At 39.0% G+C, this 16,713-nt stretch overlaps 1 protein-coding gene across 1 annotated transcript in view; it reads left to right on the top strand.

Moving 5' to 3' along the window:
* Positions 1 to 16,713, top strand: part of LOC131459883 (CUB and sushi domain-containing protein 1-like) — a 284,673-nt gene that overhangs the window by 114,609 nt on the left and 153,351 nt on the right. The window contains exons 6-8 of the mRNA XM_058630020.1: positions 51 to 128; positions 12,041 to 12,122; positions 14,957 to 15,081. Coding sequence (XP_058486003.1) covers positions 51 to 128; positions 12,041 to 12,122; positions 14,957 to 15,081 — 285 coding nt within the window. The remainder of the gene's footprint in view (positions 1 to 50; positions 129 to 12,040; positions 12,123 to 14,956; positions 15,082 to 16,713) is intronic.

Genomic DNA, 16,713 nt, shown 5'->3' with positions numbered 1-16,713 from the left:
GAACCACCTGTCTAGGCTGTATAATTACATTTATTTCTTTTCTTTTACAGTCAAGAAAGCAATCGAGCTGAAGTCCAGAGGAGTGAAGATGATGCCAAGTAAAGACTCAAGTCACAAAAATGCTGTCTGTAAGTAAACTATAATGTGTGTCTGTTTGTGGCTACTGTGACATTTCAACACCCTTTAAAAACAAAACAAACAAAAAGAAATATTCAGTGTATATTGGAAATACAATTACTCCTGGGAATATAAAACTTCTAACCTGTTCAGAGGAAAACGTACACATCATTTCACTGCCAACAAACCACAGAGCCCATAAACGTATGTGACTCGCTGCAGTTACTTTTCATTATGCAAATGGAGCTAAAAAAAAAAGAAAAGGAAAGGCACTATTTCACTGTGTAAATGCTTCTGTCACAGTGTCGAACACGTTCTGTTGCTCAAAAATATGAAAATACAATAAAGTATACACCATAAAGATTACACTTTAAGTCAAGGCTGAGAGAAGTGGGGTTTTTCTAGTCAATGGTTTGTGGACTTTTTCTCAGAATCTGAAGGTTTTTTTTAACTTGTTACAAAGTCAGCACCAACCAGTCAAACCCTTTTCAAAATCAAATCAAATTCCATTGTGCTTGAATTGCTTTTATTATAACAAGGCCAATAAAATTAAACCTGAAATAAATAATAATGACCAACACTGGAAAATAGTGACATGCAGCAACACTCATGCAGCTGAGCTTTGACCCAATGAGTCTGATATGAATGTTCATCTCATTTTAATAGAAATCAAAATCAGACACACACAGTGCACCTTACTGTGCTTGTAAAAATAAAAATAAACGATAAACTCACTGCATCTACCTGACTCACTTTCGGTTCCACTGCTATTTTCCCAGTGGACTGGATGTTTATATTATCCGTGTCAGCTGTTTGTTATGTTTTAACATTTCAAAAGTGGAGCCTGAAGGGACAGTGTTGTGACAGTGTTGTGACTCTTCTTGGCCAGAGCTGGAGAAACATGTCCTCTGCGACACATGTGAAAGCCAGTAGAGCGATTTATTAATCAATTACGGACATTTATGATCATCAATATTCAAGTGCAGTGCTTCAATTTTTGTTTATTTCTGTCTCTTTAGAGTTCCCCATCCTCCCCCATCCTCCCCATCCCCTGTTTCCTTTTCACATTTTGCAGTTTTACTTGATTAATTTCAACGGGATCACAATGGACAGTGCGATGCCTTTCTCTGTGCAATTTGTTGTATCATAACAAAGCACTCTTCGCGCACTTTCCAATCAAGAACACAAAGCATGTCTGCGCTTCGCCGTTAAGCATCTGTGGTTTTGAGCGCCATAAATCGCTCATCCTTCCACAATGAAAGCATTGTCACTGGCAGTGCAATAAACATAATAACAACAACGACAATAATATAATAAATGACACACAATGAGAACAATAAAATCCAAATAAAAGCAATAAAATCGAAGCCATAAAATAAAAAGCAACTGCACAAATGGAATAATCGGTAAACATTGCACAGAAAACAAGAAAATTAATATGATTTGTTTAAGTTGTTGAAAGGGAACGATGTTTACAATCCCAAATACTGTTTATACACAAATCAGCAGCATCAATTATCTCAGTAATGGTGGATGTGTATCGTTACTAATATTACATTTGAAATGAAAACCTTTTCTTATTGTCACATCTCAAGAAAACTGTTATTTTTCATGGTAATCTTAAAAAAATATTTGCAGAAGTCCCAAAATGATTCATAACACATCCACTCTTAATTCACTTTATTGGAGGCACCTTATATGCTAATTTGCTTGCTGTCATTCATAAGCCATGTGAAGAAAAACCCTCTTCTGTGCCTGGGTTTATTTTTTCTGGGTATTTGCTCAGTTTCATCCGTGTGATATCCGATGTTTTACACCTGATGAATCATGAGCTGTTGAAATTCAAATACATCCGTCCTTTTTTTTTTTAAAAAGTTACATTTAAAATGAAAACAAACTGTGTGAAGGAAGCTTCTCCAGTGGTATCCTGAGCCGCCGATCTTTCTCTGTGTATTTTATCTCAGTATTTTATGAGGTGATCCATATGGGAGGTGAAAGTGTCTCTTTCACCTGGACCTCAGGACAAATATTTCTTCGCCGTAGCAGCAGCTAATGGGAATCCAATTGAGCCTAAACACTACAAAGCAATAAAACCAATGAATTTAATGATAAATACGATAAACACCCCTGCAGTGTGGGGTGGTTGACATATGTCTTGGAAGCTTGGGGGGGGGGGGGGGGGTCTGTGCGTCTCAAACAGCATCCAGATCAAATGCAGAGGCTTTTAATTATCACAGAAGCCCAGGCTCATACCTCATCCATTCCTTAGCATCTAGCTCTATAATAAAAACCTCATCAATAATCCTGCTGATTTTCACACTCAGCCGAGCATGTGCTGCTGCAATTAACACTGGTATAGTGTTTTTCTGCATATGCGTGTGGACGTGAAGACAAAATCAAATGCGCTTGTGTGCCTCCTCATGTGCTCCTGCAATTAAAATTAAAACCGCTGTGCTCTCTGTGTGTATTTGAGAGTATGCATGGATCTCTCTCTCTCTCTCTCTCTCTCTCTCTCTCTCTCTCTCTCTCTCTCTCTCTCTCTCTCTCTCTCCTCTCTCCTTGTTTTACTTACACTGACTGTGCACACGCTCACATGTAGCACAGTCGAATACAAAGTGGTTTCCACATGAGAGAGTCACCTTAAGTGAGTCTGTTGTGGTGAACAAAAAACATTGTGTTCTGTACACCGCTCTTCCTATGTATTATATATTATGGAAATAATATGGAAAACCCCGCTCAGATAATATTTATTAGACAAAAATCATAGACACTAAAATGCTTCTTTGATTCCATTAGCTACAGCATGTACAAATGAAAACTCAGAAATGCTCTGTTGACTCAAACTTTGGATTCTGTTCGATACTGGTTTTGGGGATGTTTTATGTGCATTATATCAGAATGTTCATTTGTCTGTTTCACTCCACCACGGGAACGAGTCTCCTCTGACTGTAGACTTTAAGTCTGAGCTTTTGGTTTCTGTGCAGCAATAAAATTTCAAATCACAACACATATTATCTCAAGGCACTGTGCATAGTATTATATGCACAGTATTATAGAGAGAGGAGAACCCCAACAGTTCAAACACTAGGCATCAGTAGAGAGAAAAAAACTTTCTTTTTAACAGGAAGAAAATCTCTCACAGAACCAGATTCAAAAATGTGCGGCCATCTGCCAAGACAGGTTGCGGTGAAAGAAAAAATCGGGGACAAAGGAGGGAACGAGGAAAGTGAAAGGTGACATGTTTCTATATATATATATATATATATATATATATATATATATATCATATTATATTATATTATATTTATTACTACAATGTCATTTTATACAAGCAGCAATGTGATGTGATGGTCTGGAAGCCCAGATCCTCAACAGTCCCCAAAGCTGCTTAAGCCCCGCCATGAAATCAAGACATTTTTACTAACTTATAATTAGTATTATTAATTTTTTTTTTTTTTTTTTTTTAAAGAATTTATCCCTACTAGTCAAACTTCTGGGTCAAAACTTAGAATAGTGACCAAGTGGGAGTGGGATCTGTGTGCTGCATGTTTAAGTCAGTTGTATATGTATGACCCAGTGCGTCTGTCGTATGTGAAGAGCAAACAGAAAATCCAGACCAAACTTCTGGACTTGTCCATGTCTGAAAATGGTTCAATAATGTTAGACGCTTGACTCCCACTCTGTATTTAGTTAAAAAGCAAAGTCTACTGCAGCTCTGTGAGAAACTTACTGACTCATAATAATACACGTCTGCCTCGGGGAGTCTGTATTTTATCATGATGTTAAGTACAATGATCACCGGTGGTTTCTGCACATATGCTTAAACACCCTCAAAAGTCTGTATCCCAGTTGTAAAATTAGAAGCTGCACTGTACAGAACCATACCTTTGTTATCTGTAATCATTATGTGCAGCTAAAGAATGATGATAATGACTGTTAACTGTGTCGTCCAGGGATCCCCCTAATGTTCTTAAACTCTAGACATAAATGAGAAATGTACTTTCTCACTGTGGGATCCTCGGTCATTAAAAACATACCAACATTTTTCATCGCTGTGACCAAAATCTCGGTGCTTGAAATGAAGGTTCAGTGAGGTTACAGTTAGAGCGTCAGGCTGAGAACCGAGATCATTAAAACATTAAGAAAAAGTAAAGCCGCTGACCACTTTTAGTCCCAAAACTGTCTTTGAACAATGTTTCTCCCAGCGGTAACACTGTATTATACTAGTATGGCGGGGAATGTGTCGTCTCTATGTAATATATAATCATTACAAAGAACTAGAGACTGATGATAATGAGTTTTACCTGTCTTGAGAATGGAGTGCTTATGAATCATAATCTGAAAGACAGCCTGTAACAGCCTCCGGCCTATATTAAAGCACAGACTAATAGACTGACACACATGAGAATAACTTTAATTCTGCTTGAGAACAGCTTGTTTATGAATAATTCTCCAATTGACGATTGATTAAATCCTGCAGTATGTGCTACCGGTGACAAATGCGCGGCACGTTGATAGACTTGAAGTTATGAGACCACACAAACTTAAAGATTTACACTTTTTAGAGCATTGCAATATGGTTCAATTCTATTCATAATCCGGAACCAAAATCATATTACTGACACGTCTGCAGATACTGTTTTAGCCACTTGTTGTTACTTTTTAGAAATTGTCAGTGGTTCATAACCATTTTCTGGCAAAGAGCTTGGTCATGTTTAGACACTCTGGGTAACCTGGGGTTAGGTTTTGGCACAAAAGAAAGAACAACAGGCTTAAAAGACACTAAATGTCCACGTAACTGCAGTAAAACATGGTGTTTTGTTAGCATGCAAACACATGAGGTGTCCATAACATCAGGTCTTGGACTTGGACAACTCCTGGTTACAGTTTTTGCCTTTTAGAACTATTCTACTGTGCAAAAGTATTTTATTTTTGTCAGCTTCTGTATGAGAAAATAACCAGAAACTACATACAATAACTAAATAAATTAAAATTTTTGACTATATTAACCATATACAACAGTGTCAGTTGACCATAAATACTATTTTATATTTTATAAATACAGTGTTATTAACTACTTACTTACTTGTAGATTGTGTCAGCATCTAGTTAGTTGACTCTCTACTTCTGATTAGTCACTTTAAAGTTAACAGGTTCATGTCACTGTATGATCACAACTATGATCAGTTCTAAGTTGATTGTCTGTGTTTATTGTGAAGTAAACATCAAATCATGGATAAGTTGACAGTTAGTTGCTTATCTGTCGTGTAGTTGACAATCAACAGACTGTTAGCACGGATAACCTCACTTGTTACTTTAAATGTGTGTCAGGACCATGTAATTAGAGTGAAAAACAGTAGATATAAATATGTTTCTACTGATGATCTGTTGACATGTTGCTGAATACCTGTTGATTACTTAAAGAGTCGACAATGGACTATTCAAATAAAGTGACACCAAAAAATATAATAATAATAATAATAAAAAATGCTTTTACAGGCTTAAGTATTTGATCTCCCCTTTTGCTTGAACGATAACAAGACCCTGACCTTTCTTAAAACATTAGTTTTAATGTCACTGGTAACACATGTACTGTATTTATCTGCCATTTTATGTTGTGAGAAATGTCGACGTGCTCGACCTTTACATGCACAAGTTACTGTATGTGAGTTTGAACCCAATGGACACTTACTAATACATAAGACCAACTTTCATTTACATCATTCCATTCAAAATAGCATCATTTTGCATCTGGCCACTCTCAAATGTGGTAACCTAAGACTTTTGCATCATGTTTTATGTAACGTCAGTGTTTACATGACACGTCTGACACAAAATATGGCAAAACTTTAATGTAACAATTGCAATTTTCTGTGCAGAAAAAGTCAAATGCCAACATTATTTCGGGTGCTAAGTCTGGGACCCCATCCTGTAGTCGTGGTCTTTGTTTAACAGTAGCATTAGCTTACTGCTTGGGATGTGTCATAATTACAGAGAGGCTGCCAGATTGTGATTAAGGACTTGTACTCTCTGGACAATGACTTAGAATTGTAATGAATCATCATTGTTGAAAGTGGGATTTATATAATCAGTGACTTTAGCAGGCAAGGTGGTGCTAGCCTGCAAAAAAGAAATGAAAGTGATGCAGCCACTTTAAAGTAAAACATGACAAGATGGCTCTATAGTCATCAGGATAATAAAATAAACATATACACTATTTCCTCACTCTTGGCTCAAGCCATTTGGGTTTCATGCGAAGAGGAGCTGGAACAGAACGGTGCTGGGCTGCTTGGCTTCCGCGGGCGTTAGCTCTTGGTGTGATTGACCTGTGAAACACGAGCAGCAGAGGAAAGAAAAGAGGGCAGAGTGGATAAGAGGCAGCGAGGAGAGCGGAACAGAGCACATCAACAAACTGCACTTCACACATTCCTCTCCCCGTGTAGCAGGTGTCTGAAGAGCACCTCAAACCCTCTCACCTGAAACACACATCAGCTGATTACACACACACTCTTCACACATCTGTGCAGCTGTTCTTGTTAGGACTCAGCACCACTGACTTCCATTCATCTTGGCAGCTCAACCCTTTAACCCTTTCTCAACTTTGTTCAAAGTTCAAATTTAACACACAAAATCTGGTGTTCATGTACAAATACAATGTTTTTTATAAATAAAACAATATTTTAATATGCAGTCAATTGTAAACAACTGCCAGTTATAGAAAGTTATTCTGGAAAAATGGGCGAAAGCACTTACTTACAGGATCATTTCTGGTCCGTTTGTGGTTAAAATAAGCAAAAAAAGAAGTGTGAAACAAATGCCTACAGTAACCCTTACCTGAACCCTAGCCCTTAAAACCTGACCAGCTGCTCAGAATTGAGGTTCTGCCTCATTAGGACCAGGTTTTTGGTCTCCATGAGGACTACTGGTCAATGAAAAGGTCAGCAGAAAACGTCCTAAAGAGGTAACAAATACACAGTACACACACGGTTTCATGAAATTGCCATAGTTCACGGTAACTGCTCTGCAGGTGACAGGTCTGAATTTGCAATTATGCCCCGTCTACATGCACACACACACACACACACACACACACACACACACACACACACACACACACACACACACACACACACACACTGTCACACACACATATTGTCTCACTGAACACTGTTTTTCTTCTAATTTTTTTGTGTTTTTTTAAACAATGAATCCGCCAACTGTTCTAGAAAAAAAAATAACAACAACAAAAAAAACCCCAACAAACTTTTGTTGCTGTGTGGCTTTGCATTCTAAATGCAAATGTCCTCTCTGACCATCCGTCTTTATGTTGCTCTGTAAGCCAGTGATTTGCCACTTTTCTCCATTTCCCTGGGCCAGTGGTTTGTAACTCTTTCTCCTGGGAGCTTCAGTCAATGACTGTTTCTTACTAGAAAAAAAATAAAGAAAAAGAAAGGCTGAGAGAGAGACAGAGAGAGAGACAGAGAGACAGACAGAGAGAGAGAGAGAGAGACAGGGACAAAAATTTGATCCCATCTGACATCGTTTTGTGAGATTCACCTCATTTTTAACTCTCAGATATTTACAAGATGTCATAGTAACTCAGGTTAAAGTAAATTAAATTCAATATTTGAAGATAAAATGAATTTCCAATTATATTAAATTGATTTCAAGTGTGTAAATCACATTTATGTCACATCCTCCTCCTGGCCACAACTAACAGTGTATATTATAAATGTCTGTCTGTGAAAATGAAGAGGTGTCACCTCTAATCTGGCCGTTTAGAGGGCTAATCTAATGGCGAAGGCAGCAGCCACATAATCTCCTCACGCTTGTTAGCACGATGACGTCTAGTACTGACTTTTATAAAAGCATAAATCCTATTAAAAAAAAAACTAATACTAAAGCAACTGGTGTCAGTGTCTGACTGAATAATCCAGAAATCCTGCAAAGCAACACTGAAGAAACATTTGCAGGAAATCTGATGTAATTACTTGTCAGAGTGTTATTTATTTTATTTTTTATTTTAAATCTCTATGGTAAAAACATTATTTCCGCCTCATTAACTCTTCTCACGTGTTGACTTTCATTTCCACCAGTCATTTCAGTTTTATATGTTTACTCCCTGAGGGTTTTATTTAATCTTCTTGGGTTTTTTTACATCTTTTGGTTTGCTTGTAACCATGATATATTAATGGGATTATCTAAATACCTATTACAGGAATATATGCCTGATGTGTGTTTGAGTTTCATTAGATTAGATTTTAACTAAGTAGCAAACAAATAAAGTCATAATCTTTCGAGAATAAAGTTGGAATCTTTTGAGAATAAAGTCGGAATCCTTCAAGAATAAAGTTGTAGTCTTTCAAGAATAAAGTTGTGATCTTTTGAGAATAAAGTCATTATTTTATGAGAATAACATTATAATTTTATGAGAATAAAGTCGTAATCTGATGAGAATAAAGTCATAATTATTATTCAAGCAAAATCTCAGATGATCAGAGCATTTGTGAAGTTATATTTTGGTTTGAGCTTCACAAATAAAGAAACACTTAATATTTGTGTCCCATCAGCACCACATTATCATCAGCATCAGGACTTTGAGAAGATTGTTTGGAAATCATCTCTTTTGTGGAGGAGGAAATGGCTGGTCGGGGTCGACTGCTGATTACATCTGTGTTCTGTTGCTGTTTAATAATAAAAACAATACATTTAACTAAATAATTATAAAAAATTATTATAATATTACGACTTTATTCTCTAAAGATTTTTTTTTTTCTTTTTCCCAGTTTACCCAGTCATGAGTGCATAGTGAATGAGTTGAATCTATAGTAGGCAGCTCATGGGAAGTGCAGTTTAATCCATAAATCAGAAAAAGAAAATTAATCGCTTTACAAATTCCCCAAAAAAGTTGTTGTTTTTAAGATGAAAGCTTTTCTGGAAACACTTTGATGATATGGAAATGACATTGTGCATCATACGCTTGTGTTTAAATGTTGAATGGTCTTTTAAGTGTAAATATGGGATTAAGTCAGCTTGGGGGATTTTTTTTGACATCATCAGCCCACCAGTGATATTTGGCAGCGTGTTTCTTATAACAATCTCATGTTGTTTGCATGAGTTGGATGTGTTTCAGTGATCTAAACCTTCATATGCTTTGCCAATGAAAACCATTTGAACACCACATAGAGAAAAAAGGGAACGAGGAAGCAGAACAGAGGAAGTGTGTTTTACCGTGTGTTTGTGTGCTGCTTTCTGGACAGGACATCAAAAAAAACATGGCAAAGCAGAGCGGACAGCTGCTTCTGTTTGCATCGTATCTCACACAAACATGCCGCGTCCGCACATACAGCACACACAGCACTCACACACTCGCGAACGCAGTCATACAAATGTGGCAAAGCCCGCGTACACTTTGTAAACTGCTGGTAATGCACGTAAGAGAGGAGACGTCCCACATCCTTCACCCTTCAACACAGCGACACGTTTGCGCATGCACACTTTGCATTACCGTAATTACCGGACCGTTTATGCTATCGGAAAAAAATCCAACAATTTCTGAAAGCTGAGAAGTTTGACGTGTAGTTATTACGGTAATTTCACTCGCGCTGTTGCAGGAAGCCGGTGAATCAGCGTCTTTGTCACCAGAGAGGAGAAAGAGGCAAAAACTCAAACATGAACTATTATTATACTGTATAAATGTAACACGCAAAATCTGGTGTTCGTGTTCACCTACAGTGATTTTCTTCATTTTAAGCTGTTAATACGTTACTTTAACATGCAGTAAAATGGGAATAACTGCCAGATAATGAAAGTTATTGTGGAAAAATAGGCACAGACATTTTGAGGCTTAGGTGTTAAAGGGTTAAGAAGCTAAAGTTTTAATGCCAAACTGAAGAAACATTTGTTTTTTAATCTTTAGAGAATAAAGTCGTAGTATTATGACAATAAAGTCATAATTATTATTGAAGCAAAGATTCATGCTGATGAGTGATGATGAGGGACCGCCAAGCATTTTGGGAAGTTACAGTTGATTATGGTTTGGGCTTCACTCACACACTCATACAAACACAGTCATACAAATGTGGCAGATCCTGCATCCGTCTTTTTCGCTTGGACTCACAAAACTTTGGTGTGTCTTTGTAAATTACAGCTAATGCATGTAAGAGAGGAAACCTAGGGTGAGCGAGCTAAGAATACACAATGAGAGAGAGAGAGAGAGGGAGTGAGAGCAAGGGCAGATTGGGAAGATGAGAGAGGAGTAAAACACACAGAGGGGCATTAAGTGGTCAGATGTTGCATTTTCTCCAGGTCAGATGTGTTAACTGAGCAGGAATCTCTCTCTTTTTTTTTTTTTTATTTGTCTCTGTTTGTGCTGTTTTAGTACTTTTTCAACCCCCCCCCCCCCTAATTTTCTGCATTTTATTCCTCCCATCTCTTTCCCTTTACATTATTCATCCGCAGACTTCCATTATGATGGACGTAGCCTGGACCCTGTCATTTGTCGGGTCTCATTTACATTTACATTATGTTTCAGGTATGCAGCGGAGGCTTCCAGAGAGAGAGTGAAGTCTATAAAAACCAATGCAAGATCCACAATATGAGAAAAAAAAATCAAAAAGAAAAACAAGTCTCAAGTGTTTTGCTTCTGTGCTGCTTTTTTTGTTTTAGTAGCAGAACAGATCATGCAGATAGATGAGAAAACATGAGGGAATGAAAGGCTGAAATGTGAAAGCCGGTTCTCTTCACGACAGCTCTGCAGGTGTTGGCTTTTATTTCCAGCACAACAGTTGTTCCAACATTTTATTTTAATGAAAAACAGCAACCTTTTCTTTTTTTTTTACACACAATTTCCTCAAAGATTTGATTTAATTTTGCTTGTAACCCTCTTGTGACCATGATGTTATTCAGGCCGCCTGGATTTATTTTGATTTACGGACTTTTTCCAAGATAACTTTCACTTTCGATATCTGGCGGTTATTTAACTGTTTAGGCATCACGGTAGTGAGAAGCCGGTGAATCTTGTCTGTGATTGGACCGTTGTTCCGCGGACGTCCTGAGGGCTACCGTAATGACAAGTATATGGGTGCAAAGCTCTATTTCATTGCTTTCTGGTATCCATCCATCCATCTTCTACACCTTTATCCTCCACATGAGGGCCGCGGGAGGTGTTGTGCCAATCTCCGTTGACATAGGGTAAAAGGCGGGGTCATAGCATGCCCTCACTTTTAGCACCTGATAACTGACATGAACATCTTTCAGGCTGGAGTCTGGTGGCTTAACCCTTGTGAAAGAAATTGGAGTAGAAATGTGTTTCTTGCAGTGACTCAGAATGTCTGCACTTCATAATCATAAGGCTGGGATGTTTATTTAGTTTCCAGCACTTAGTCTGTGTGCTTCTTAAATAGCTCTTATAAATGGTTGAGATTCGTCTAGATTGGGCTTAGATGATGACATTGATAATGAAACAATTCAGCCAACAACAGAGCTTTGAAAAATAAACACTGGAGGAAAAGCTTCTTTTGAATTGTGGTTAGGGTCAAGCATTTATTTAGGGTCAAAATAGCTGCACAAACCTGTTTGTGTGTGTGTGTGTGTGTGTGTAGAAAAGTTTTTAAAACTAGATTTTAAAACTCAAACACTGAGCGAATGCCTCCGTTGTGGGTTATTGCTCATATGTCCAGTTACCCTATCAGTAATTAACCACTTAGCTTTCATCTCATATAAGCTCAAAAACCTGAAATGTCACCGTCACAACAGTGATTTTTCTCCGTCATGCTCATTTTACCATAAAAGTTGTATGAGGACAAGTTGTCAGCTTCGTGTAATGAGTGATGATGTCATTAACAGTAACAAGATGCGAATTGCTACCTCAAAAAAAAGCCAAACACTGATTGCTAAACTTGTTTTGTTTTTTTCTCACCAGTGAGTCAGAGCGGCCTCGCTGGAGACGTGTGTCCAGATCCTGGAGTTCCAGAAAATGGCAAGAGGATGGGTTCCACCTTCCAGTAAGTTCATCCTGTGCTTTATTTCAGACTCACTTCCTCGGAGTCTTTCAGAGCCAAATCATCCACAACGACCTTTTTTTGACTGCTGCTCCTAACTTATTTTCCCTGCAATAGATTACATTTGCAAACTTGGCAGAAGTCATCAAATCATGTTGAGGGATTTTTGTTGCTCAACTTGTGCTTGGTTTGTCTTTGGTTTTGTCAGCACAGTGCGTACATTTGAGAGTCAGAAGGATGGAGAGGACTCCCAGTGGGCTGGGATTTTTTTATTTCATTTTATTTTATCACATTTCTGGCAGGACTGATCACTGACAGTTGAGTGGAAACATTGTGCTGCGCCGTGGGCCAAACAGAGTCACAGAGTATGAGAAAACAAACATATACTGTGTTTGTGCAACAGGCGCAAGCGTGTGCTTGTGCTCGAAACACCAACAGGGAACGCCGAGCACCTGATGTGTCAGCAAACATAATTTCCATTGATTTTATATCAAACCCTGCGGTTGGATCAACTGAAGTGAATGTGATTGGTTATTTTGCTGTCAATCCCTGGCTTCAAACCATAACCACTAATCCACGCTGGACGCTTCAGTGCAGCAATCCTCTCAATAATCTAGTGCCATTTATTATTACATTCGGTGAGTTTCATCATTTCCACTTTTGACCTCCAATCATACATTTTATTTATGTCCTGTGGAAAAACGAGTGGACACAGTTGTTTCAGACCTGTGTTTTTTGTGTCGCTTGTTGCCGTTAAAGGTGCTGAAACTGCTTCCACAAAGCCTGTTGGGCACCCATTTGTGTAGGCTGTGATCTTTGCAAATGGTTTATTTTCGGGTATTGCCGTCATGCACCGCTGTGAAACTTTCATGAATGGCCCTGCCTCTGACACTGTGAGCAGCCAGCAGCCCTACAGTGCAGGGAAATGCAGCTCAGCGTCTCCATTTGATCACATAGGCGTGTCATTATGTGCCGCCAGTGACCCAAGCTGGCGACGGTGAGTAATGGGGCAAAAGAAAACTCATAATAAACAAGCATTTTTGTATCAAAATGTGTAGGTAAAATAAAAAAAGAAGCAAGGACAGGCATGTCAGAACAGCTGCTAATGAGACAGTCCCTGTTTGTCCAGCCCTTCTTTTTCTGGAGGTTACAGACTTTGTGAGGTCAGCGCTCAGCTCGGATTATGAATTATTCAAAACACTGAAATGTGTTTTAGTTGCCTCTCACTCACTCTTCGGTACAGTACATCAAGCTAAGAATAAGTGCCAGTTTGCCTCTGTTTTGTTCCCTGAAATTGGCCAAAGCTCTCTCTCGTCATTTTCACGGAGATTGAAGTGTGTTGTGTTATGTTATGTATTATCATAGACAATAACATAACCGTTGAAGCATCTTATGCAACTCAGTTGTAACAAACAAAGAAACTCATATAGTTTACTGTATTTTAACTTTTCAAAGCAGTGAACTATTTCCCCAACGCCTGCCCAAATTGCAACAGATATTACTGTCTTTGCTGATATGAGCAGATCGCCAAACTTTATCCACTTTATCGCCTGCACATTGGCCGATGACTCCCAGTGCAAAACTGCCGTTATGGGTCATTTACATTTAAAGACATTTTAATCATCACATGTATCATCATCTCTTTTGTCCGTTTTGTCCTGACACAACGTTAGAGTTACGCTAACAACAAAAGTTATGGACATGGGGATGTTTTTCAACGATTCTCTCCATGATGTCTGTGATCTAAACAGATGAAAATGAAATCAGGAGTGAGCAATTATAAAACAATCCTCTCCCCGGACTCATCTAGCGTTAGAGTCAGTCCCGACTGTATGTTTGACTCGTTATTGTGAGGTTTTTTATTTTCATCTTTTAAAGTATGATCTTTTTTAAATTTCTCGCTCGTGGTGTTATTGTAAACGATAACATTACATTAACGACTAATCCAAACTCTGCAGGACCATCAGCGGAGCTGTCTAAATTAGTGAATGGTCATTACCTCTGCGTGTGTGTTAGTGTGCGCACATTATGTGCTGTATGTTGGCATGGATGTGGTTTGCGGGGGGGGGGTTCAGGTTTCTATCTAATTACCATTAAGTACTGAGAAGCAAGAGCTGGAACAGAGTTGCAGTGTGTTGGGGAGGAAACGTAGCTGCAGAGAAAAACTCAGCAGAATGTGCAAGATGGCCGTAACTGTGTATTTGTCACAGCAGTTTTGATCCGCAGAGAACAGTTGTGACGGAAAGGGTTTCGCCTCTTTCCGAGGAAGGAGCAATAACAGCATAGCTCTCTTCCCTGTATTTGTAGATTTCACAGCGTGTGTCTGGATCCAGTGTCATCGGCATCACCGGAAATAGAGCGGCAGAGAGTGTAAAGCGAATGACCCAACTCTCCGTGACAGAGGCACTAACAGGGAAATTTGGCGTGGCTGTACAACTCTACAGTGTTCGACAACAGGGCGGAGCTGCTGAGCATCCAGAACCCTGCGTAGCGAATGTTTGGCCAGGTGGTCGACTGTGGTGTGTCTCAGCGGGGAGGAGATATTAAGCTGTACAGACAAAACCCCATGCAGACTTTCCATTTAGACAGCTGAATGTCCCTCACACTATATAAGACAGCGGGGTGTTGGGGAGAAGGAGAAAACAAGAGTGATCGGAACAGATGACGGGAGGACAGGGAGCGAAAGAAATGACATGAGGGCAAAGAGGAATTACAGATCCTAGTGGAAATTATGATGTCTAAAATGCACTATACACAATTAAAAAAAAAGTTATTTTTATTTTTAGTTCTTGTTATATTGTTTTTTAACCAGTGTCATGTTGTATCTCCTCAACCAGAGTTGGCTCCAGCGTCCAGTTCAGCTGCGACGACAGCTATGTACTGCAAGGATCTAAAAGTATCACCTGCCAGCGAGTCACTGACACACTGGCAGCCTGGAGCGACCACAGACCCATCTGTAGAAGTAAGTTTTCACCCCTCATTTCTTCCACTGAAATTGAATTTAGGTCTTGAGGTGTGGACGCGTCGGAGCCACAGTGACACTTTTACACAACGTTGTCACGGGACACGTCACACAATGAACATTCTCCGCTTGGCATGAAATCTTTTATTATTTGAAATTCAGTGTCTGACGTGTTTTTTTTTAGCTTTATAGATCAATTATACCATAATAACCTTTGGGGATAATGGGGATTCTAACTTACTATAGTCTCTTGCCTTGGGGCAATCTGGCCAATTACAAGAGATTTTGACCAATCAGAGGGCAGGTCAGAGAGAGCAGGGACTCCTATTGGCTGTTCTACTAAGCAGCATGTGTACAAAATGTAGTAAACTTTCTCAAAATGCAAAATAAAAACTCAAATTTGTTGAATCAGATGAAAGTACAAATCGCAGATTTTCAGTGTTTTCACTGGCAAATAATTGTCAGTGAGGGTTACATCATTTTCCCGGCCTGACATTGTCCTGCTGAAATAGTTGTGGAGTTTCTGGTACAGTATGTCTTCTTAATGAGGACAAATGTCTCTCCATGCGTCTAAAAATAAGCCTCTGCATCAATGGTGCTTTCACATAATACGCAGGTCACCCATGCAGGGGGCACTAATGCACCTCCAAAACACCACACATGCTGTTTTATTTGACCTTCCATTGATGACAGTCTGGATGATACTGAAGTCAATAAACTAAAACTAAAGCTAAAACTTGGACTCCCGGCAACATTTCGCCACCAAAATTTGACATATGGCTTCCTCTTTGAATAATACACTTTTAAAGTTGCATTTCTTGATGCAGCAGCAGACTGTGGTTATGTCATCACAGTAGCTCAGTCGACAATTTCTCATTAAAATACCTCCTTGGGGCTTGATGTTCGCGCATATTCAGCAGCAATTCCTGCCTTTGGCCTTTTACGCACCAAGATTTCCCCTGACTTACTAAATCCTTTAACAATATTACGTACTCTAGGTGGTGGCAGACCTAAATTGTTTGCACTCAGAAACTTTATCTTTCCAATTCTTTGCCAAAGTTTTGGCACAAAATGTTGATCTTTAACAACCAGGTATATATTATTGATTATTGTGATCTATCGATTGCAGCGTTAAGTAAATGATATCAAAAGAGGCTGATGTTTAATAATAAAATCAGTGTCACACACGGGTAGCAAGAGACAATTAACTGACACAGTTGGTGCCGTAAAACCCCTGGAGATGGGTTTTCAGCATGACAAAGCAAAGATCTGTGAAACGTGTCACATCGCTGACCTGCGTATTTGGGAGTCAATGATCTGCCCCCGCCTGAGATCCCTGCGCTGAAACTCTGAAGGCGAAAACATGTTCACCTTCAGCCGTTACTCTCATTACCCTGGACACACTGACTGAGATGGTGACAAGGTTACTTACCGTCTGAGCTCTTCCAGCAAGGCATGGAAGATGATAGAGTAGAGTACATGCCATGCAGAACATCTCAGTTAACTATGCACTAATACAGTGTTTCAAGATTTGGGCTTGAATCATAATTTTTTTTGGGAGTTTTTATTTTGAATATCCTAACACCTGAAGGCCCTGGTATACTTCTGCAAAATGCGTCAACGCGCAGGCTG

This window comes from Solea solea, chromosome 5, assembly GCF_958295425.1.
Source record: "Solea solea chromosome 5, fSolSol10.1, whole genome shotgun sequence".
In the NCBI taxonomy this organism is placed as follows: Eukaryota; Metazoa; Chordata; class Actinopteri; order Pleuronectiformes; family Soleidae; genus Solea; species Solea solea.
The sequence above is the reverse complement of the archived record's forward strand: the minus strand, read 5'-3'. Positions and strand labels throughout refer to the sequence as shown.